A 25,654-nucleotide genomic window follows, 5' to 3' on the forward strand; every position below is an offset into this window, starting at 1 on the left:
ACACACACACACAGACACACACACACACAGGCAGAGAGAGACACACACACATAGACACACACACAGAGACACACACACACACACACACACACACACACACACACACACACACACACAAAAACATAGAGACACACACACACACACACACAGACACACACACACACAGGCAGAGAGAGACACACACACATAGACACACACACAGAGAGACACACATACACACACACACACACACACACACACACAGAGACACAAAGACACACACACACAGAGACACACACAGAGAGACACATACACACACACACACACACACACACACACAGAGAGACACACACACACACACACACACAAACATAGAGAGAGACACACAGACACACACACACACACACACACACAGACAGACACACACACACACACACACACACACACACACACACACACACACAGACACACACACACAAACATAGAGAGAGACACACAGACACACACACACACAGACACACACACACACACAGACACATACACACACACACACACACAGAGACACACCCACACACAGGGGAGGGGGTCAAAAACATTGAAAACACAAACAAAACGTCAACAAAAAGCAACAAAGACTTCTGAAGAACCCATTATGGATTATTCGGGGGCAGTAAACTACACCCATGCCTGTTCCAGGAAGGTATCCCGGGCTGTTTGGGAAACACCGAGCCACATCTTTCACCATTTTCTCACATTTTCACGAATGCATTCATCCAGAAAATAACCCACACATTAATCGACCACGTTAGTTTGCCGCTGTCATGCCAGTAGACCTTCTGCCGGGACGTACCATATGAGTCGTAGGGGTCGATGTTGGGGTTGGGGGTGTTCCAGCTCTGGATGGTAGAGTCCACGCCGCCGCTGAAGCACTGCTCGCCGCTGGAGCTCATGGTGACGCACAGCACCGCGCCGCTGCACAGGGGGGAAGACTGTCGGTTAGTCTAAGGAACCTGAAGGACTGACACAGGCTGACATAGGCTGACACAGGCTGCTAAGGACTGACACAGACTGCTAAGGACTGACACAGACTGACACAGACTGCTAAGGACTGACACAGACTGACACAGACTACTAAGGACTGACACAGGCTGACACAGGCTGACACAGACTGCTAAGGACTGACACAGACTGACACAGACTGCTAAGGACTGACACACACTGCTAAGGACTGACACAGACTGCTAAGGACTGACACAGACTGACACAGGCTGACACAGACTGACACAGACTGCTAAGGACTGACACAGACTGCTAAGGACTGACACAGACTGACACAGACTGCTAAGGACTGACACAGACTGACACAGGCTGACACAGACTGACACAGACTGACACAGACTGCTAAGGACTGACACAGACTGACACAGGCTGACACAGACTGACACAGACTGACAGACTGCTAAGGACTGACACAGACTGACACAGACTCACACAGACTGCTAAGGACTGACACAGACTGACACAGACTGACACAGACTGCTAAGGACTGACACAGACTGACACAGACTGACAGACTGCTAAGGACTGACACAGACTGACACAGACTGACAGACTGCTAAGGACTGACACAGACTGACACAGACTGACACAGACTGCTAAGGACTGACACAGACTGACACAGACTGACAAAAGACTGCTAAGGACTGACTCAGATTGACACAGACTGCTAAGGACTGACACAGACTGACACAGACTGCTAAGGACTGACACAGACTGACACAGACTGCTAAGGACTGACACAGACTGCTAAGGACTGACAGACTGACACAGACTGACACAGACTCACACAGACTGCTAAGGACTGACACAGACTGACACAGGCTGCTAAGGACTGCAACAGATTGACACAGACTGCTAAGGACTGACACAGACTGACACAGACTGCTAAGGACTGACACAGACTGACACAGACTACTAAGGACTGACACAGGCTGACACAGGCTGACACAGGCTGACACAGACTGCTAAGGACTGACACAGACTGCTAAGGACTGACACAGACTGACACAGACTGCTAAGGACTGACACAGACTGACACAGACTACTAAGGACTGACACAGGCTGACACAGGCTGACACAGGCTGCTAAGGACTGACACAGACTGCTAAGGACTGACACACACTGCTAAGGACTGACACAGACTGCTAAGGACTGACACAGACTGACACAGGCTGACACAGACTGACACAGACTGCTAAGGACTGACACAGACTGCTAAGGACTGACACAGACTGACACAGACTGCTAAGGACTGACACAGACTGACACAGGCTGACACAGACTGCTAAGGACTGACACAGACTGACACAGACTGACAGACTGCTAAGGACTGACACAGACTGACACAGACTGACAGACTGCTAAGGACTGACACAGACTGACACAGACTCACACAGACTGCTAAGGACTGACACAGACTGACACAGACTGACACAGACTGCTAAGGACTGACACAGACTGACACAGACTGACAGACTGCTAAGGACTGACACAGACTGACACAGACTGACAGACTGCTAAGGACTGACACAGACTGACACAGACTGACACAGACTGCTAAGGACTGACACAGACTGACACAGACTGACAAAAGACTGCTAAGGACTGACTCAGATTGACACAGACTGCTAAGGACTGACACAGACTGACACAGACTGCTAAGGACTGACACAGACTGACACAGACTGCTAAGGACTGACACAGACTGCTAAGGACTGACAGACTGACACAGACTGACACAGACTCACACAGACTGCTAAGGACTGACACAGACTGACACAGGCTGCTAAGGACTGCAACAGATTGACACAGACTGCTAAGGACTGACACAGACTGAAACAGACTGCTAAGGACTGACACAGACTGACACAGACTACTAAGGACTGACACAGGCTGACACAGGCTGACACAGGCTGACACAGACTGCTAAGGACTGACAGACTGACACAGACTACTAAGGACTGACACAGGCTGACACAGACTGCTAAGGACTGACACAGACTGCTAAGGACTGACAGACTGACACAGACTGACACAGACTGACACAGACTGCTAAGGACTGACACAGAGTGACACAGACTGACACAGACTGCTAAGGACTGACACAGACTGCTAAGGACTGACACAGACTGACACAGGCTGACACAGACTGCTAAGGACTGACACAGACTGACACAGGCTGACACAGACTGCTAAGGACTGACACAGACTGACACAGACTGCTAAGGACTGACACAGACTGCTAAGGACTGACACAGGCTGACACAGACTGCTAAGGACTGACACAGACTGACACAGGCTGACACAGACTGCTAAGGACTGACACAGACTGACACAGACTACTAAGGACTGACACAGACTGACACAGACTGCTAAGGACTGACACGGACTGCTAAGGACTGACACAGACTGACACAGACTACTAAGGACTGACACAGACTGCTAAGGACTGACACAGACTGCTAAGGACTGACACAGACTGCTAAGGACTGACACAGACTGACACAGACTGCTAAGGACTGACACAGACTGACACAGGCTGACACAGACTGCTAAGGACTGACACAGACTGACACAGGCTGACACAGACTGCTAAGGACTGACACAGACTGACACAGACTACTAAGGACTGACACAGACTGACACAGACTGCTAAGGACTGACACAGACTGACACAGACTGCTAAGGACTGACACAGACTGACACAGACTGCTAAGGACTGACACAGACTGCTAAGGACTGACAGACTGACACAGACTGACACAGACTGCTAAGGACTGACACAGACTGCTAAGGACTGACAGACTGACACAGACTGACACAGACTCACACAGACTGCTAAGGACTGACACAGACTGACACAGGCTGCTAAGGACTGCAACAGATTGACACAGACTGCTAAGGACTGACACAGACTGAAACAGACTGCTAAGGACTGACACAGACTGACACAGACTACTAAGGACTGACACAGGCTGACACAGGCTGACACAGGCTGACACAGACTGCTAAGGACTGACAGACTGACACAGACTACTAAGGACTGACACAGGCTGACACAGACTGCTAAGGACTGACACAGACTGCTAAGGACTGACAGACTGACACAGACTGACACAGACTGACACAGACTGCTAAGGACTGACACAGAGTGACACAGACTGACACAGACTGCTAAGGACTGACACAGACTGCTAAGGACTGACACAGACTGACACAGGCTGACACAGACTGCTAAGGACTGACACAGACTGACACAGGCTGACACAGACTGCTAAGGACTGACACAGACTGACACAGACTGCTAAGGACTGACACAGACTGCTAAGGACTGACACAGGCTGACACAGACTGCTAAGGACTGACACAGACTGACACAGGCTGACACAGACTGCTAAGGACTGACACAGACTGACACAGACTACTAAGGACTGACACAGACTGACACAGACTGCTAAGGACTGACACGGACTGCTAAGGACTGACACAGACTGACACAGACTACTAAGGACTGACACAGACTGCTAAGGACTGACACAGACTGCTAAGGACTGACACAGACTGCTAAGGACTGACACAGACTGACACAGACTGCTAAGGACTGACACAGACTGACACAGGCTGACACAGACTGCTAAGGACTGACACAGACTGACACAGGCTGACACAGACTGCTAAGGACTGACACAGACTGACACAGACTACTAAGGACTGACACAGACTGACACAGACTGCTAAGGACTGACACAGACTGCTAAGGACTGACACAGACTGCTAAGGACTGACACAGACTGACACAGACTACTAAGGACTGACACAGACTACTAAGGACTGACACAGACTGACACAGACTACTAAGGACTGACACAGACTGACACAGACTACTAAGGACTGACACAGACTGACACAGACTGACACAGACTACTAAGGACTGACACAGACTGACACAGACTACTAAGGACTGACAGACTGACACAGACTACTAAGGACTGACACAGACTGACACAGACTGACACAGACTACTAAGGACTGACACAGACTGACACAGACTGACACAGACTACTAAGGACTGACACAGACTGACACAGACTACTAAGGACTGACACAGACTGACACAGACTGACACAGACTACTAAGGACTGACACAGACTGACACAGACTACTAAGGACTGACACAGACTGACACAGACTGACACAGACTACTAAGGACTGACACAGACTGACACAGACTACTAAGGACTGACACAGGCTGACACAGACTACTAAGGACTGACACAGACTGACACAGACTGCTCACGAAGTTAATAAAGAAACAAAAACACAAACATACAAGACATTTTCTGCACGTTTTCACCCTAAATACTCGAGCAGCGTATAGGTGCAGTTATGGCTTCTGGATAAAAACAGTTTCTGGGTATGTTTGCTTCGTGTTTTGATTTAAACGTCTAGTAATCGTAGGAGCAAAGACAACGTGTGTGAGACTGAGACAGCGATCTCTGACGGAGAATAAGATCCCACCTGTGAGCTCTGAATGTGTAGATGGGCTCCACGTCCAAAGCAGCACACCTGGAGGGTTAAAGAGAAGAAAATGAAAATTAGAATTAGTCTCTAACACTGTCCGAGTGACCCTTATCAGTTAAATTATCTAAGCACAAATGGACATTTGGAAAAACAGAAAAACGGGTTCAAATATCCAATTTCTGACAAATTAAAAAATTGGATCTTTAAACAGTTTTTCCAATTTTCTGTTTGTTATAGCTGTGTGTATGTGAGGTGTGCATCTGTGTGAGTCCGAGTTAATGTGTTTATTTACTACACTTATTTTTATTGTTGTTAACGGGGTTTTTTTTGGACATTTTATTGTATTCACTGTAAAAATCTGACTCCTTTTATTATTTGAACTGTTAAAAGCCCTCCTAGGGACAGGTGTTGAGAATTAGCCATGGCTACAAACACTGTGATACAGGCATCGGATTGTTATTTATGTAATAATCTATGTTTTTTGTATCTGTCCCTATTTAAATAAATTAATAAATTAATAAAATAAATAAATAAAATTATTCCGAGGATCAGAAATTGAGAAAATTAAGAAATTGCGTCTGAGCTCCAGTTATTCAATACTGACGTGGTATTCTCTTCCTCTACTTTGTGGAATATGCAGCTCATTAACTGCATATGGACCCCAAAAATCCCCAAAATGATAGACTTTGGGGTCAGAGGTGTTTTGAGTGGCTAGGTGGAATGAGGGAGAGAACACCATGGCAGTATTAAATAATTGGATTAAATTTCTGATCCTCTGAATAAAAACATAAAATTGGAAAAACAGTTTAAAGATCCAATTTTTTAATTTGTCAAGGTGGGAAATAAATTAAAAAATTGGATATTTGAACCCATTCTGTTTTTCCAAATGTCCGTTTGTGCTTAGAAAATTGAACCGATGAGCGTTACAATGACCTAACATCGGTCTGTTTCAGATTAAAGGGTCCCATATCATGCTCCGTTTTAGGTTCATACTTGTACGGTATTTTGGGGTTTCTACTAAAAACATGGTTACAATGCTGTAATGTTAAAAGAAATACATTATTTTTCTCTATATAAAAGAGACTTCAGATACAGTATTAGGGGACCACTAAGGTCTATGTAAAAGAGACTTCAGATACAGTATTAGGGGACCACTAAGGTCTATATAAAAGAGACTTCAGATACAGTATTAGGGGACCACTAAGGTCTATATAAAAGAGACTTCAGATACAGTATTAGGGGACCACTAAGGTCTATATAAAAGAGACTTCAGATACAGTATTAGGGGACCACTAAGGTCTATATAAAAGAGACTTCAGATACAGTATTAGGGGACCACTAAGATCTATATAAAGAGACTTCAGATACAGTATTAGGGGACCACTAAGATCTATATAAAGAGACTTCAGATACATTATTAGGGGACCACTAAGGTCTATATAAAAGAGACTTCAGATACAGGGGACCACTAAGGTCTATATAAAAGAGACTTCAGATACAGTATTAGGGGACCACTAAGGTCTATATAAAAGAGACTTCAGATACAGTATTAGGGGACCACTAAGGCCTATATAAAAGAGACTTCAGATACAGGGGACCACTAAGGTCTATATAAAAGAGACTTCAGATACAGTATTAGGGGACCACTAAGGTCTATATAAAAGAGACTTCAGATACAGCATTAGTGGACCACTAAGGTCTATATAAAAGAGACTTCAGATACAGTATTAGGGGACCACTAAGGTCTATATAAAAGAGACTTCAGATACAGTATTAGGGGACCACTAAGGTCTATATAAAAGAGACTTCTGATACAGTATTAGGGGACCACTAAGGTCTATATAAAAGAGACTTCAGATACAGTATTAGGGGACCACTAAGGTCTATATAAAAGAGACTTCAGATACAGTATTAGGGGACCACTAAGGTCTATATAAAAGAGACTTCAGATACAGTATTAGGGGACCACTAAGGTCTATATAAAAGAGACTTCAGATACAGTATTAGAGGACCACTAAGGTCTATATAAAAGAGACTTCAGATACAGTATTAGGGGACCACTAAAGTCTATATAAAAGAGACTTCAGATACAGTATTAGGGGACCACTAAGGTCTATATAAAAGCATCTAAAGAGCACCATGTCATGGGACCTTTAAATAGCAAATGCACCTGCGCCCATCTGTGCTGTCATGGGCGTGCTGGTCTTACAAGGAGGTGTTTTTTTTTTTTTTTTAATTAAACCATGTAAACCTATTCTGGACCGGTACAACCTCTAAAATACAATTATGAACCTGAAAATGAGTATAATATGGGAGCTTTAATGTAAATGTACAGTTTGTCCCGAATGTCCCACAATAGAGCTTATAACAGAGCCAGTCTATTTAAAGATAGTGTTGCTGCTAATAGGTCTCACATTAGTCTTTAAAGGCTTATTTGTACATTATGAGTGCTTAAACTAATATTTACAATACACAAGTTGGTTTAGTGCCAAGTGCAGTGGCAACATGTTACAATGTGGAGAGTCCCCCAAATCAAATCCTGCTGAGGCCCCCGAAAAGTCTATGGTCAGCCCTGCACCTTGACCTGCTTTATAATCCAACAAGGCTCCTTAACTACATGGGACCTTTAATGTAAATGTACAGTTTGTGAATGAAAGATGGATGGATGTTAAAAGTCTGACTTCTTGGCGGGCGCGGTCTTCTGCAGGTTCCACAGTTTGAGGGTCTGATCCTCGGAGGCGGTGACGAGGATCGGCTCCACCGGGTGGAAGGCCAGGCTCCGCACCGAGTCAAAGTGGCTCCGCAGGGTGAACTTAGGGTTCCAGGTCTTCCTCAGGGCATCCTGGCTGCTGGAGATCTACAGGGGGGAGGGAGGGAGAGAGAGAGAGGGAGGGACAGAGGAGGGAGGCGGGGAGGGAGGGACAGGGGAGAGAGGGAGGGAGGGAGGGAGGGAGGGAGGGAGGGAGGAAGGCAGGGAGGGAGGGAGGAAAGGAGGGAGGGAGGGAGGAAAGGAAGGAGGGATGGATGAAGGGAGGGAGGGAGACAGGGAGGGACGGACAGAGGGATGGAGGGAGGCACAGGGGAGAGCGGGAGGGAGAGAGGAAGGAAGGAAGGGAGGGAGGGAGGGAGGGAGGGAGGGACAGAGACAGGGACAGGGACGGACAGGGAGGGAGGAAAGGAGGGAGGGAGGAAAGGAAGGAGGGATGGAGGGAGGGAGGGAGGGAGGCAGGGACAGAGGGATGGAGGGAGGGATGGTCGGACAGAGGGATGGAGGGAGGGACAGTGGAGGGACAGGGAGGGAGGGAGGAAGGAACAGGGGAGAGAGGAAGGAAGGGAGGGACAGGGAGAGACAGGGAGGGAGGAAAGGAAGGAGGGATGAAGGGAGGGAGGGACAGAGACAGGGACAGGGAGGGACAGAGGAATGGAGGGAGGGATGGACGGAGGGAGGTAGGGAAGATGTGAGGGAGAGAGGGATGGACGGAGGGAGGCAGGGGAAGAGGGATGGAGGGAGGGACAGGGGAGGGAGGGAGGGAGGAAGACAGGGATGGACAGTGGGAGAGGAGAAGGAATCCAGTGTTTATTCAGTTGAACTATTCGTTTAATTGGGAAAAAAAACTGAACGGTTAGGATGGAAAAGCTCAAACGTGAGTAGTTAGACATCTGACTCACGTCGTACGCCAGGCTGTCGGCCTCGTTGGCCACCGTGAGCCCGGCCAGTTCTCCCAGACCCAGCTCGTTAGAGACCGCCTCGTCCACCCGGCCCAGGATGAAGGACTTCCCCGACGACGCCAGGAAGGTCATCGCTTCTACGGACACAAATGGAATGCTAAATGCTAAAGACTGCCAAAGACTGCCAAACAATGCTAAAGACTGCCAAAGACTGCCAAAGACTGCCAAAGACTGCCAAAGATTGCCAAAGATTGCCAAAGACTGCCATAGACTGCTAAAGAATGCCAAAGACTGCCAAAGACTGCCAAAGATTGCCAAAGATTGCCAAAGACTGCCATAGACTGCTAAAGAATGCCAAAGACTGCCAAAGAATGCCAAAGACTGCTAAAGACTGCCAAAGACTGCCAAAGACTGCCAAAGAATGCCAAAGACTGCCAAAGACTGCCAAAGACTGCCAAAGACTGCCAAAGACTGCCAAAGACTGCTAAAGAATGCCAAAGACTGCTAAAGACTGCTAAAGACTGCCAAAGACTGCCAAAGACTGCCAAAGAATGCCAAAGACTACTAAAGATGGCTAAAGACTGCTAAAGACTGCCAAAGACTCCCAAAGACTGCTAAAGACGGTCAAAGACTGCCAAAGACTCCCAAAGACAGTCAAAGACTGCCAAAGACTGCCAAAGACGGTCAAAGACTGCCAAAGACTCCCAAAGACTACTAAAGACGGCTAAAGACTGCCAAAGACCGCCAAAGACTGACTGCTAAAGACTGCCAAAGACTGCCAAAGACTACCAAAGACTGCCAAAGACTGCCAAAGACTGCCAAAGACTGACTGCAAAAGACTGCCAAAGACTGCTAGAGACTGCCAAAGACTGCCAAAGACTGCCAAAGACTGCCAAAGACTGACTGCAAAAGACTGCCAAAGACTGCTAGAGACTGCCAAAGACTGACTGCTAAAGACTGCCAAAGACTACTAAAGACTGCCAAAGACTACTAAAGACTGCCAAAGACTGCCAAAGACTGCTAAAGACTACTAAAGACTACTAAAGACTGCCAAAGACTGCTAAAGACTGCCAAAGAGTGCCAAAGAGTGCCAAAGAGTGCCAAAGACTACTAAAGACGGCTAAAGACGGCTAAAGACTGCTAAAGACTGCCAAAGTCTCCCAAAGACTGCTAAAGACTGCCAAAGACTACTAAAGACTGCCAAAGACGGTCAAAGACTGCCAAAGACTCCCAAAGACTACTAAAGACTGCTAAAGACTGCTAAAGACCGCCAAAGACTGACTGCTAAAGACTGCCAAAGACTGCCAAAGACTACTAAAGACTGCCAAAGACTGCCAAAGACTGCCAAAGACTGCCAAAGACTGACTGCAAAAGACTGCCAAAGACTGCCAAAGACTGACTGCAAAAGACTGCCAAAGACTGCTAGAGACTGCCAAAGACTGCCAAAGACTGACTGCTAAAGACTGCCAAAGACTGCCAAAGACTACTAAAGACTGCCAAAGACTGCCAAAGACTGACTGCAAAAGACTGCCAAAGACTGCTAGAGACTGCCAAAGACTGCCAAAGACTGACTGCTAAAGACTGCCAAAGACTACTAAAGACTGCCAAAGACTACTAAAGACTGCCAAAGACTGCCAAAGACTACTAAAGACTACTAAAGACTGCCAAAGACTACTAAAGACTACTAAAGACTACTAAAGACTACTAAAGACTGGCAAAGACTGCCAAAGACTACTAAAGACTGCTAAAGACTGCCAAAGACTGGCTGCTAAAGACTGCCAAAGACTGCCAAAGAAGGAGGGCAGGTTACCGTCTTCGGGGCGTCCCAGTTCATTCTCATTGAGTCTGGGGACCGCCGGGCGGGACGGGGGCGTTACGGGCGGCTGCATGGAGGGAAGCTCCTCGGCGTCCCGCAGGTTAGCCAGCATGTCCTGCAGCTTGGACCGGTTCGGTCCTGGAGGAGGAAGAGGAGGGAGACACAAATCAGAGGAGGGAACTGAAACATGGAGTCAGGAGGAAGAAGGGAAACAACGTAAGAAGAAGGAGTTTGGGAGAGAAAGATAGAGAAAACAGACATTAGTACGACAAAGGGATTAAGGGCCTCTGAGGTCACGGTGTGGAGCACCTGGTGCAGGTGTGTTTAGGGCGCCTGGTCCTAAAGGGTTGTTCTTAGTGTCTTCATTTATCAGGTGTGTTTTGGGCGTAACATGCAATCAACCAATCATTGATCATCTCCCATTCATCAAACAATCAGAGATCATCTCCCATTCCCTTTAAAAGCCAGGCGCGTTTGGACCTTGGAGCATTGCTGTTATGATGGAGGATTTACACCCTAATATTTTTATTTGTAATCTTCTGCATTTGTGTGTGTGTAACAAGCATAGTGTACACGCGCCCTCATACTCTGCTTCTGACTGGCTAGTAGTCCTTACCTAGGTACTGTCGGGGCACGCCCTCATACTCTGCTTCTGACTGGCTAGTAGTCCTTACCTAGCTAATGTCAGGACACGCCCTCATACTCTGCTTCTGATTGGCTAGTAGTCCTTACCTAGGTACTGTCAGGGCCTTATACTCTGCTTCTGACTGGCTAGTAGTCCTTACCTAGGTACTGTCAGGGCCCTCATACTCGGCTTCTGACTGGCTACTAGTCCTTACCTAGGTACTGTCGGGGCTCGCCCTCATACTCTGCTTCTTACTGGCTAGTAGTCCTTACCTAGGTACTGTCGGGGCACGCCCTCATACTCTGCTTCTGACTGGCTAGTAGTCCTTACCTAGCTAATGTCAGGACACGCCCTCATACTCTGCTTCTGATTGGCTAGTAGTCCTTACCTAGGTACTGTCAGGGCCTTATACTCTGCTTCTGACTGGCTAGTAGTCCTTACCTAGGTACTGTCAGGGCCCTCATACTCGGCTTCTGACTGGCTACTAGTCCTTACCTAGGTACTGTCGGGGCTCGCCCTCATACTCTGCTTCTGACTGGCTAGTAGTCCTTACCTAGGTACTGTCAGGGCACGCCCTCATACTCTGCTTCTGACTGGCTAGTAGTCCTTACCTAGGTACTGTCGGGGCCCTCATACTCTGCTTCTGACTGGCTAGTAGTCCTTACCTAGGTACCGTCAGGGCACTGTCTGTCCATCCATCCATCTTTCCATTATCTTTACACTTTTCCAACCATCACAACTCTAGGTTTCAACTCGAGGTTGACCTTTCTGTTAAAGAGTAAGATCCTTTTTTTAAACATAAAAACATCCGCCAAATAGCGTTTGCTAAACACACCAGACCCACCAAACAAAATAAAACTATGAAAAGCAGTTTTGGGTCATCTTTCCACTTTTCCAACCATCACAACTCTAGTTTTGGTTGAAATAAACACATAGTTTACAGATTTACATTTGAGAATATGTTGGCTCTATATACGCTAAAAGTACTGTTTTTTTAAATGGAGTCTGGTGGGTTTAGTGCCAGCGACTTCAGAGCTGTTTCTGGTTTAACAGAAAGGTCTCAAAGAGGTTTTTAAAGGTCTCTGTAGGGATCATTTCCATAATGTTATCAGACACTTAGAATAATAATCTGACTACAGCGTTACAGCGTTCGCGCTTAATACTGGACCAGATTAAAGATTGCTGTAATCATCAGTCACTTACACACAAAACATAGGAACATAGGGTCCAGGTTTAAAAAGGGTCCCTATGTAATCGGTCTTATAGCTTTTTTCAGATTCTCAATTTCATGAATCCATCCATCCATGATCGTGTTATCACAGAAACTATTGGGCTCTACATTAAAGGTGCCCTGCCATACAAAACCGTTTTTCCTTGCATTTTTTTTTAAATATGTCAGGTCCATATCTGTTTGTGTTATGTTGTGAATGTGAAAATGAACAGCTACCTTCTCTGTCAGCTCTAGCCAATGAACAGAAATAAGCAGAGAAATCAGACCAATCACAAAAGCTGGTCAGTCTGACATCATGTTGCCTGAGCTCATTACTATTCATGAGCTCGACCCAGTTTGGCTGGGTAAAGGATTCTGACAGCAAGGCTCTCATTGGCTAGCTGTTAGTCAATCAGATTCAAACAGCTTAGCTTGTTGAATATTAATAAGAACTGGCACAAATCGAGCTGAGTCTTCCTGCAGACTTTTCTATACCACACTAGGATGGCTTGAAACAAGGTAACCAAGGCATTTTTTCCACAAAAAATGTTACAGAGTCCATGGTAGAACTTCAGACATTACCACAAAGTCATGATCTACGTGTGGCAGGGCACCTTTTAAACTAAAGTATAGACTGAGAGGAGAGAAAACTGAAAAAAACAACAAAGAGAGTGAGAGGACCAGAAAGTACAAGGATGAGGAGAGAGGTTCAGGACTTACTCTTCACCCCCTTCTTGCCCTTGCGTTCCTTCCTGTACTGCTCCTTGAGCTGGGCGATCAGTCCCTGGTCCACGTCCCAGGACAGTTCCCCCCCAGGGGATGGGTCATCCTTCTCTACAGGCCAGCAGGGGGGAGGGGAGGGGGAGAGAAAGGAGGAGTTAACAATAGGAGTAAACTTGAAATCTTCTTATTAAGCCCCTGACACACTAACCCCCCTGGAAGGCACTAGGATTAGGCAATGGTTAGGGTTGGCTGCCTTGAAGTCAACGTTTGGGGCTTAAAGTGCCCATATAAAGCATGTAGTCCTTACCTAGCTACTGAGCATATAGTCCTTACCTAGCTACTGAGCATGTAGTCTTACGTAGCTACTGAGCATGTAGTCCTTACCTAGCTACTGAGCATATAGTCCTTACCTAGCTACTGAGCATGTAGTCCTTACCTAGCTACTGAGCATGTAGTCTTACCTAGCTATTGAGCATGTAGTCCTTACCTAGCTACTGAGCATATAGTCCTTACCTAGCTACTGAGCATGTAGTCTTACCTAGCTACTGAGCATGTAGTCCTTACCTAGCTACTGAGCATGTAGTCTTACCTAGCTACTGAGCATGTAGTCTTACCTAGCTACTGAGCATGTAGTCTTACCTAGCTACTGAGCATGTAGTCTTACCTAGCTACTGAGCATGTAGTCCTTACCTAGCTACTGAGCATGTAGTCCTTACCTAGCTACTGAGCATGTAGTCTTACCTAGCTACTGAGCATGTAGTCTTACCTAGCTACTGAGCATGTAGTCTTACCTAGCTACTGAGCATGTAGTCTTACCTAGCTACTGAGCATGTAGTCCTTTCCTAGCTACTGAGCATGTAGTCCTTACCTAGCTACTGAGCATGTAGTCTTACCTAGCTACTGAGCATGTAGTCCTTCCCTAGCTACTGAGCATATAGTCTTACCTAGCTACTGAGCATGTAGTCCTTACCTAGCTACTGAGCATGTAGTCCTTACCTAGCTACTGAGCATGTAGTCTTACCTAGCTACTGAGCATGTAGTCTTACCTAGCTACTGAGCATGTAGTCCTTACCTAGCTACTGAGCATGTAGTCTTACCTAGCTACTGAGCATGTAGTCTTACCTAGCTACTGAGCATGTAGTCCTTCCCTAGCTACTGAGCATGTAGTCTTACCTAGCTACTGAGCATGTAGTCCTTACCTAGCTACTGAGCATGTAGTCTTACCTAGCTACTGAGCATGTAGTCCTTCCCTAGCTACTGAGCATGTAGTCTTACCTAGCTACTGAGCATGTAGTCTTACCTAGCTACTGAGCATGTAGTCTTACCTAGCTACTGAGCATGTAGTCTTACCTAGCTACTGAGCATGTAGTCCTTACCTAGCTACTGAGCATGTAGTCTTACCTAGCTACTGAGCATGTAGTCTTACCTAGCTACTGAGCATGTAGTCTTACCTAGCTACTGAGCATGTAGTCTTACCTAGCTACTGAGCATGTAGTCCTTACCTAGCTACTGAGCATGTAGTCCTTACCTAGCTACTGAGCATGTAGTCTTACCTAGCTACTGAGCATGTAGTCTTACCTAGCTACTGAGCATGTGCGACTGCCAACACAGATCTTACAGCAGTGAGAGGTCTCACTCTGTAGCTAAAACAGAGAGCTGAACACAGGGTGAAAAGAGGAGCTGCAGCAATGTGCAGTACAACAAAGATATGGTGTTTTTTGAAAATGAAACCAAATTAACCTATTCTGGACCGGTAAAACCTCTAAAATACAATTACGAACCTGAAAAATTAGCAGAATATGGCCGCTTTAAAACACCATTGAGCAATTAAAACACAAACCTCATATAAAAAAAAGAGAAGACTTGAGTGAGTGGCAGCACGAGGCTGACGCATTTCCGTCTATATATATATATATATATATATATATATATATATATATATATATATATATATATATATATATATATATATATATATTTAAAAAACTCTTTACAAGATAAAGGTCCCAGCAGCCCCCCGCAGTTTACACTAAATTCCCCTAAATTTCTACTGTTTCTTAGCAACGCACTCAGTGCCGTTGGGCCAATGACAAAAGCCCCCATGCAGCTGGTGACTCAGCACTTCACAGACCAGATAGTTTGACTCAGACGCACACAAGAGGCGTTTAAAACAACCCCGAGAGGGGAAGCCTCTGCAGACTTTTCTATTTACAGACTGGAGATGAACACTCAGTTAAAAACACAGCTTTGGGCTGTGTGCCTCTGCGCTATGAAAACACATATGATCACGTCTGACTCTGAAGGCTTTTCTCCCCTTGAACCCACGCACACCTCCGGGACTGTGTTTTGGGCGTAATATGCAATCAACAAATCAGAGATCATCTCCCATTCCCTTTAAAAGCCAGGCGCATTTGGACCTTGGAGCATTGCTGTTATGATGGAGGATTTACACCCTAATATTATTATTTGTAATCTTCTGCATTTGTGTGTGTGTGTGTGTGTGTGTAACAAGCATAGTGTGTGCGCGCTGTGCACGAGCCTAGGATCATTTTACTAATGCTCTGTTAAAATAACAATGAAATGTTGCGTTATTGACTTTAGACCAGTTTTTGTTGGTCAATGGCACCATCACTTCCCGCTGCCTCAAGATAGCAATACGCCCCAGAATGCACCTGAACACTCATCCCTGTGTGGGGTTTTCGATAAAAACTTTTTTTTTTTTTGAAGTGACAAAAAAACCCATCAAAATCATCGCCAAAGATGACAAAAACTCGTTAAAAAAAGGGACAACAATAATGGAAAAAAGTGAGAAAAAAAATTTAAAAAATGCCTAAAAAGTGACAAAAGAATTTGAATAAAATTGACAAAAACGTCAAGAAAAGTGTAGAAAAATAACAACAAAATGTTGACATTTAGACCCAGAAAAGCACAAAGTTGCAGGTGGACGGAAAGACAACACAAGGGTTAAAGGAAAACGTGTACACACAAACATAGCACAAAAAGTAAGGAAATTTGTGTTTGGTGGATTATTTCTCTGTGGTAACAATGCATGTTGGCAATAAATCTTATACTGTTGGAAAGCCTTTTTAATTCCCTTTCAAATAGAGCTCCATTTGTAAGGAACATGCATTTGTGGGATGAGCAGCAGCGCTGAGTATGTGGGTCGTGCCCATGAAAAATGTGCCAAATCTTCTCTGCTAATGCCAAACAGCTTATTCTGCCAATGACTCGTTTGGTGTTTGGTGGATTGGATGATTGAAGTTTGCAGTAACCAGACATATTGGCAATTTAACAATTTATTCATTTAACAAACAGTGGCCTCAGTAGTGTGTGGAAGAACCATACACAGCCACAACAGCCTGGCACCTCCTCCTCATGCTGGTCACCAGCCTGGTCACACACTGCTGTGGGATGGCATCCCATTCTTCAACCAGCATTTGTCGCAAGTCAGCCAACGTGGTTGTGTTGGTCACTCTGGCACAAACAGCACGCCCAAGCTGATCCCACAACTGTTCAGTGGGATGGAGGACAGGACTGCTGGCAGGCCATTCCCTCACTGGGGTTTACCAGGTAGTCCCTGGTAAACCCCGTCCTGTGGGGGGGCGAGCGTGGTCATCTTGGAGGACAGAGTTCGTTTCCAGACTGTGGAGATATGGGATGGCCACTGGTTGCAGAATATATCTCTCTGCATTGAGATTGCCTCCAATGATGACAAGCCTCGTTTTTCCAATGAGGTAGATGCTGTCCCGCACCATCACACCGCCTCCACCAAAACGTGTTACTCTATTGGTGCAGCAATCAGCATAGCATTCTCCGCATCTTCTCCACACTTTGTCCCTCCGATCCAACTGGAGCTCCATTTGTAAGGGACCTAAACAGGCTTTCCAACTGTATATAAGATTTATTGCCAAATAGCATTGTTACCACAGAGAAATAATCTACCAAACACAAGTTTCCTTACTTTTGTGCTAAGTTTATATTGTTGTTGTTTTTTTATTGTAATAAGGATCCTCCTGGGTCGGAAATAAAGTGTATACAGTGGGGAGAACACGTATTTGATTCACTGCCGATATTGCAGGTTTTCCTACTTACTGGCATATCGCATCTTCCTCTTCACAATACTCCCTTTGATTTTCTATAGGGTTAAGGTCAGGCGAGTTTGCTGGCCAATTAAGAACAGGGATACCATGGTCGTTAAACCAGGTACTGGTAGCTTTGGCACTGTGTGCAGGTGCCAAGTCCTGTTGGAAAATGAAATCTGCATCTCCGTAAAGTTGGTCAGCAGCAGGGAGCATGAAGTGCTTCCCTAAAACGTCCTGGTAGACGGCTGCGTTGACCTCGGACCTCAGAAAACCCAGTGGACCAACACCAGCAGACGACATGGCACCCCAAACCATCACTGACTGTGGAAACGTTACACTGGACTTCAAGCAACGTGGATTCTGTGCCTCTCCTCTCTTCCTCCAGACTCTGGGACCTTGATTTCCAAAGGAAATGCAAAACTTACTTTCATCAGAGAACGTAACTTCGGACCACTCAGCAGCAGTCCAGTCCTTTTTGTCTTTAGCCCAGGCGAGACACTTCTTGTAGTTCTTGAAGCACTAACTCCAGCTGCAGTCCACTCTTTGTGAATCTCCCCCACGTTCTTGAATGGGTTTTGTTTCACAATCCTCTCCAGGGTGCGGTTATCCCTATTGCTTGTACACTTTTTTTCTACCACATCTTTTTCTTCCCTTCGCCTCTCTATTAATGTGCTTGGACACAGAGCTCTGTGAACAGCCGGCCTCTTTAGCAATGACCTTTTGTGTCTGGCCCTCCTTGGTCGTCTTTTGGACAGCTATCAAGTCAGCAGTCTTCCCCATGATTGTGTAGCCTACAGAACTAGACCGAGAGACCATTTAAAGGCCTTTGCAGGTGTTTTGAGTCAATTAGCTGATTAGAGTGTGGCACCAGGTGTCTTCAATATTGAAACTTTTCACAATATTCCAATTTTATGAGATACTGAATTTGGGGTTTTCATTAGTTGTCGGTAATAATCATCAAAATCAAAAGAAATAAACACTTGAAATAGATCAGTCTGAGTGGAATGAATGTATACATTATACAAGTTTCACTTTTTGAATGGAATTACTGAAATAAATCAACTTTTTCACGATATTCTAATTATAAGACCAGCACCTGTATATACAGCCTACATTCATGAATGAAAACAACCGGTCTAACTCCTTTACTTGTCTGGGCGACTCACCCCACTCGCCGCTGTCCTCGCCGCTCCGATACTCCGGCGAGCCGTCCATCTCGTCGGGACTCGCCAAGAAGTCGAAACCCTTCAGAGCCTCCTCCGTGTCGGGGTCGTCGCTGAGCTCCGACGCTGACGAAGACGCCGTGGACGGCAGTTTCTTCCTCACCATCTGTTGGCAGAGTTACAACAGGGAGGAGGGGAAGATTAATACAAAATCTGCCTCTTACCTAGCTACTATAAACAGCTAATATAACGACAGGTCAGCGTCTTCCTTCTGCAGCTTGAATCAGTTTTGTAATGAAGACATGAATATATATTTTACTTTTTACTACATTCTTCTGACGGCTTTAGTTTACTTCTCGCTTTGCCAGACCTTCCTCCACAGCGCTTCGGAGGAAGGTCTGGCTAGTCCACACACACAGCATTCTTGGACGGGAGAGAAACGTAGTTTTTTGGCATTTTATTTTTTAAACCGATCACAATCGTTGTGGGCGGGGCTAAGCGCCGGACGGAGCCACGGTATCTCTGCAAAATAGCCTCAGGAAGGAACTTGTTTTGGTGGAACATGTGTACGTTCAAAAGTAGTTTTAGTCGTGCAACAGAAAACTCAGATTTAAGTTTAAAATTCAAACAGAAAATTAGAGCAGATGGAAACGGAAATCCGCGAGAATACATGCATCCAGCAGAATTTCCTGCGCAACCAGAAGTGGAACAGCAAGGATATAGACTAGTGGACCACTAACATTAGACCCAGCAGCAGTGGGTCAGACCACTAACATTAGACCCAGCAGCAGTGGGTCAGCAGACCACTAACGTTAGACCCAGCAGCAGTGGGTCAGACCACTAACGTTAGACCCAGCAGCAGTGGGTCAGACCACTAACGTTAGACCCAGCAGCAGTGGGTCAGCAGACCACTAACGTTAGACCCAGCAGCAGTGGGTCAGACCACTAACGTTAGACCCAGCAGCAGTGGGTCAGACCTCTAACATTAGACCCAGCAGCAGTGGGTCAGCAGACCACTAACATTAGACCCAGTAGCAGTGGGTCAGACCTCTAACATTAGACCCAGCAGCAGTGGGTCAGCAGACCACTAACGTTAGACCCAGCAGCAGTGGGTCAGACCTCTAACGTTAGACCCAGCAGCAGTGGGTCAGACCACTAACGTTAGACCCAGCAGCAGTGGGTCAGACCACTAACATTAGACCCAGCAGCAGTGGGTCAGACCTCTAACATTAGACCCAGCAGCAGTGGGTCAGACCACTAACGTTAGACCCAGCAGCAGTGGGTCAGACCACTAACGTTAGACCCAGCGGCAGTGGGTCAGACCACTAACATTAGACCCAGCAGCAGTGGGTCAGACCACTAATGTTAGACCCAGCAGCAGTGGGTCAGACCACTAACATTAGACCCAGCAGCAGTGGGTCAGACCACTAACGTTAGACCCAGCAGCAGTGGGTCAGACCACTAACATTAGACCCAGCAGCAGTGGGTCAGACCACTAACGTTAGACCCAGCAGCAGTGGGTCAGACCACTAACGTTAGACCCAGCAGCAGTGGGTCAGACCACTAACGTTAGACCCAGCAGCAGTGGGTCAGACCACTAACGTTAGACCCAGCAGCAGTGGGTCAGACCGCTAACATTAGACCCAGCAGCAGTGGGTCAGACCACTAACGTTAGACCCAGCAGCAGTGGGTCAGACCGCTAACGTTAGACCCAGCAGCAGTGGGTCAGACCACTAACGTTAGACCCAGCAGCAGTGGGTCAGACCGCTAACGTTAGACCCAGCAGCAGTGGGTCAGACCGCTAACGTTAGACCCAGCAGCAGTGGGTCAGACCGCTAACGTTAGACCCAGCAGCAGTGGGTCAGACCACTAACGTTAGACCCAGCAGCAGTGGGTCAGACCGCTAACGTTAGACCCAGCAGCAGTGGGTCAGACCACTAACATTAGACCCAGCAGCAGTGGGTCAGACCACTAACGTTAGACCCAGCAGCAGTGGGTCAGCAAAAAATTAGAGCAGATGGAAACGGAAATCCGCGAGAATACATGCATCCAGCAGAATTTCCTGCGCAACCAGAAGTGGAACAGCAAGGATATAGACTAGTGGACCACTAACATTAGACCCAGCAGCAGTGGGTCAGACCACTAACATTAGACCCAGCAGCAGTGGGTCAGCAGACCACTAACGTTAGACCCAGCAGCAGTGGGTCAGACCACTAACGTTAGACCCAGCAGCAGTGGGTCAGACCACTAACGTTAGACCCAGCAGCAGTGGGTCAGCAGACCACTAACGTTAGACCCAGCAGCAGTGGGTCAGACCACTAACGTTAGACCCAGCAGCAGTGGGTCAGACCTCTAACATTAGACCCAGCAGCAGTGGGTCAGCAGACCACTAACATTAGACCCAGTAGCAGTGGGTCAGACCTCTAACATTAGACCCAGCAGCAGTGGGTCAGCAGACCACTAACGTTAGACCCAGCAGCAGTGGGTCAGACCACTAACGTTAGACCCAGCAGCAGTGGGTCAGACCACTAACGTTAGACCCAGCAGCAGTGGGTCAGACCGCTAACATTAGACCCAGCAGCAGTGGGTCAGACCACTAACGTTAGACCCAGCAGCAGTGGGTCAGACCACTAACGTTAGACCCAGCAGCAGTGGGTCAGACCACTAACGTTAGACCCAGCAGCAGTGGGTCTGGCTCTCTGCCTCGTAACGTTACTACTGACCATTCTGCTACGTTGATTTGAATGGAAATGGCCTTTCTACCCGTTTTATTTCTGTGGGTTTACCAGAGTGAGTCCGTCAGTGAAGTGTGTGAAGGTCTTACCGTCGCCACGTCTAAGACGGTCCTGTCCCGTCCTTGGCTGTCCTCGTCCTCGTCTTCATCGCTGAACTCTGCCGCGGCGCTCTCTATGAACTTAAAGGCCTCCAGCACGCCGGCCGAGTCCGACATCTCCGGTTTACTGGGACGGGAAGAGAAGAGAGGAGTCTGGGGATTTACTGAGTAGTTTTTAGGTTTGGTGTATTCGTTTCACAAGAACATGAAATACAAATGACATCATCGGCGTAATTTACGTAATAAAAACTGCGCTTTTTATGAAGTTTGTGTCCTTTTTCGATATTTTTGTCTCTTTTTTCGTGGTTTTTGGCACTTTTTCTGACATTCGTCTCTTGTCTCTTCTATGTTTTTGGCACTTTTGAAAAGAAATTCATGCAGACATGTCCCGGTACCACCCTATACAAATATAAAAAATAAATAAATAAAAAACAAAAACGTCCCAAAAAAAAGAATAATCGCTGAAAGAAAATCTTCAAAAACGTCCAAACAAACGTCATGCATTAAGAAATTCATGCAGACATCTGCCGGTACCACACGCAAAGTAACACCCTTGAATGACATTGAAGAAATACAAAAGTATTGTTGTATTTCTTCAATTTCATTTGTATTTTATGTTCTGTGTGGTAGAAACATGTGACTGCTTATATATATATATATATATACACATACATATATACAGTACAGGCCAAAAGTTTGGACACACCTTATCATTCAATGTGTTTCTTTATTTTCATGATTCTCACTGAAGGCATCAAAACTATGAATGAACACATATGGAATTATGTACTTAACAAAAAAGTGTGAAATAACTGAAAACATGTCTTATATTTTAGATTCTTCAAAGTAGCCACCGTTTGCTTTTTTTGATAACTCTGCAAACCCTTGGTGTTCTCTCAATGAGCTTCATGAGGTAGTCACCTGAAATGGTTTTACCTTCACAGGTGTGCTTTGTCAGGGTTAATTAGTGGAATTATTTCCCTTATTAATAAAAAAGCAAAGGGTGGCTACTTTGAAGAATCTAAAATATAAGACATGTTTTCAGTTATTTCACACTTTTTTGTTAAGTACATAATTCCATATGTGTTCATTCATAGTTTTGATGCCTTCAGTGAGAATCTACAATGTAAATAGTCGTGAAAATAAAAAGGAAACGCATTGAATGAGAAGGTGTGTCCAAAACTTTGGCCTGTACAAACTAAAACCAAAGGACATACACAAAATGTGGATGGTGAAAGCAAAAGGAGGATTAAACTCCCAGCGGTGTGACTCCGGTCTAGTACGTGTCCATATATGCGTTATTATCACAGAAGGGAAGCTTAGTTTGCAAGACAATCTCGGATTTTACTAAAATAGTTCTGAAAACATTTGAAGAGAAAAATAGGCAGTGCAGTTGCTGAATCTGTCTTCATATCAGATCAGCAAAGGTCAGTTTAACCCTCCTGTTGTCCTAGGGTCAAATCTGAGCCATTTAAAAAAAAAAAAAATTTTTTTTTTTTTTAACCAAATTGTCAAAAAAAATAATAATATGTTGATGGGTTCCATATAACCTTCACAAGTAAAATAAATGATCACTTCACTACGTCCCAAAAAATGGGCGGAAAAAAACGTCCCAAAATAAAAATCGCTGTAAAACCCCGACATGAACGTCGGAAATAGTGACAAAAAACCTGGGAAAACATCGGGTAAAGTGACAAGTGTCGAAAAAGAACAATAAAAGGTTGAAAAAAAGTTTTCATTTTAAATTTGGACCCAGAAAAAACTAAAAGTTCGGTGGCAGATTTTGAGAGATGTCGCGCCGAGTAGGGTCGCTCCTCATTTGCATAACGTTGGCTGGATTCAACTTTATGCAAATGAGGAGTTGGCGACTTGACGCCCTGCTTCTCCAAAGTCCCCGCGACGCTCCCAGAATGCATTGCAAGGTATTTTCACTGAAAAAAAAAAACGCTGAAAAAAACGCTGAAAAAACCTGACAAAAACGTCAAAAAACGCTGAAAAAACCCGACAAAAACGTCAAAAAAAACCCTGACAAAAACCCGACGAAAACGTTAAAAATACGCTGAAAAAACCCTGACAAAAACCCGACGAAAACGTTAAAAATACGCTGAAAAAACCCTGACAAAAACGACATGAACGTCGGAAATAGTGACAAAAAACTTGGAAAAAAATTGTGTAAAGTTAGGGTGTCAAAAAAGAACAACAAAAGGTTGAAAAATAAGTTTGCAACTTTACGCTCCTCATTTGCATAAAGTCAGCTGGATTCAACTTTATGCAAATTAGGAGTGGGCGACTTGACGCCCTGCTTCTCCAAAGTCCCCGCGACGCTCCCAGAATGCATTGCAAGGTATTTTCACTGAAAAAACCTGACAAAAACATCCCAAAAAAAAACCGCTGAAAAAAACGACAAAAACGTCAAAAAAAGCTGAAAAAACGTCAAAAAAAAAAGCAAAAAAAACCCCGACAAAAACGTCAAAAAATACTGAAAAAAACCAACACAAAACGTCAAAAAAACGCTGAAAAAACCCGACAAAAACGTCAAGAAACACGAAAAAAAAAAAGACATGAACGTCGGAAATAGTGACAAAAAACTTGGAAAAAAATCGGGTGAAGTTAGGGTGTCGAAAAAGAACAACAAAAGGTTGAAAAAAAAGTTTTCAACTTTATGCTCCTCATTTGCATAAAGTCGGCTGGATTCAACTTTATGCAAATGAGGTGCGGACGACTCCCAGAATGCATTGCACGGCTGCTCCCATAGAAATGAACGGGAGGTGGGACATTGAGATGCTGACAATGGACACGCGCGTTGGGAGAGTCTCGCACCGGAGCAATCCCGGACGTGGACTACGCGTGTCTCTAACCTGAGCATGGCGCTGTCCCTCGGGGAGGACGTCTCCGTGCCATTGACCATCAGCTCGTCTCTCCGCTCCGAAGGTCCGTCTCCGGAGTCTCCGGTCAGACCGAGCAGCGCTCGCACTCGCTGAGACTTCACATCCAGGATGGTGTCGGTGTAACCCACCTCCTGCAGGTACCTGAGCCAGGACACAGAGACACAGAGAGACACGAGAGACAGTCAGAAACATGAGAGACAGTTAGAGACAGTCAGAGACAGTTAGGGACAGTTAGGGACAGTCAGGGACAGTCAGAGACACAGTTAGGGACAGTCAGAGACAGTCAGAGACACGAGAGACAGTTAGGGACAGTCAGAGACACGAGAGACAGTTAGGGACAGTCAGAGAAAGTTAGGGACAGTTAGGGACAGTTAGAGACACGAGAGACAGTCAGAGACACGAGAGACAGTTAGGGACAGTTAGGGACAGTCAGAGACACGAGAGACAGTTAGGGACAGTTAGGGACAGTCAGAGACACGAGAGACAGTTAGGGACAGTCAGAGACACGAGAGACAGTTAGGGACAGTCAGAGACACGGAGAGACACGAGAGACAGTTAGGGACAGTCAGAGACAGTTAGGGACAGTCAGAGACACCGAGAGGCACGAGAGACAGTCAGAGACAGTTAGGGACAGTCAGAGACACCGAGAGACACGAGAGACAGTTAGGGAAAGTCAGAGACAGTTAGGGACAGTCAGAGACATTTAGGGACAGTTAGAGACACCGAGAGACACGAGAGACAGTCAGAGACAGTTAAGGACAGTCAGAGACAGTTAGGGACAGTCAGAGACACAGAGAGACACGAGAGACAGTTAGGGAAAGTCAGAGACAGTTAGGGACAGTCAGAGACAGTTAGGGACAGTCAGAGACAGTCAGAGACACGAGAGACAGTTAGGGACAGTCAGAGACAGTTAGGGACAGTTAGGGACAGTCAGAGACACGGAAAGACACGAGAGACAGTTAGGGACAGTCAGAGACAGTTAGGGACACTAGAGACCGTTAGGGACAGTCAGAGACAGTTAGGGACAGTTAGGGACAGTTAGGGACAGCCAGAGACACAAGAGACAGTTAGGGACAGTCAGAGACA

At 45.9% G+C, this 25,654-nt stretch overlaps 1 protein-coding gene across 1 annotated transcript in view; it reads right to left on the reverse strand.

Annotated features, from left to right (window-relative positions):
* Positions 1-25,654, reverse strand: part of LOC114551546 (striatin) — an 84,596-nt gene that overhangs the window by 21,098 nt on the left and 37,844 nt on the right. Inside the window, exons 5-13 of the mRNA XM_028572570.1 lie at positions 24,539-24,709; positions 21,672-21,807; positions 18,851-19,013; positions 13,600-13,713; positions 11,039-11,182; positions 9,229-9,365; positions 8,241-8,416; positions 5,557-5,604; positions 830-951 (exon numbers count right to left, since the gene is read on the reverse strand). Coding sequence (XP_028428371.1) covers positions 830-951; positions 5,557-5,604; positions 8,241-8,416; positions 9,229-9,365; positions 11,039-11,182; positions 13,600-13,713; positions 18,851-19,013; positions 21,672-21,807; positions 24,539-24,709 — 1,211 coding nt within the window. The remainder of the gene's footprint in view (positions 1-829; positions 952-5,556; positions 5,605-8,240; positions 8,417-9,228; positions 9,366-11,038; positions 11,183-13,599; positions 13,714-18,850; positions 19,014-21,671; positions 21,808-24,538; positions 24,710-25,654) is intronic.

The sequence above is a fragment of the Perca flavescens genome, unplaced genomic scaffold (genome assembly GCF_004354835.1).
Source record: "Perca flavescens isolate YP-PL-M2 unplaced genomic scaffold, PFLA_1.0 EPR50_1.1_unplaced_scaf_15, whole genome shotgun sequence".
In the NCBI taxonomy this organism is placed as follows: Eukaryota; Metazoa; Chordata; class Actinopteri; order Perciformes; family Percidae; genus Perca; species Perca flavescens.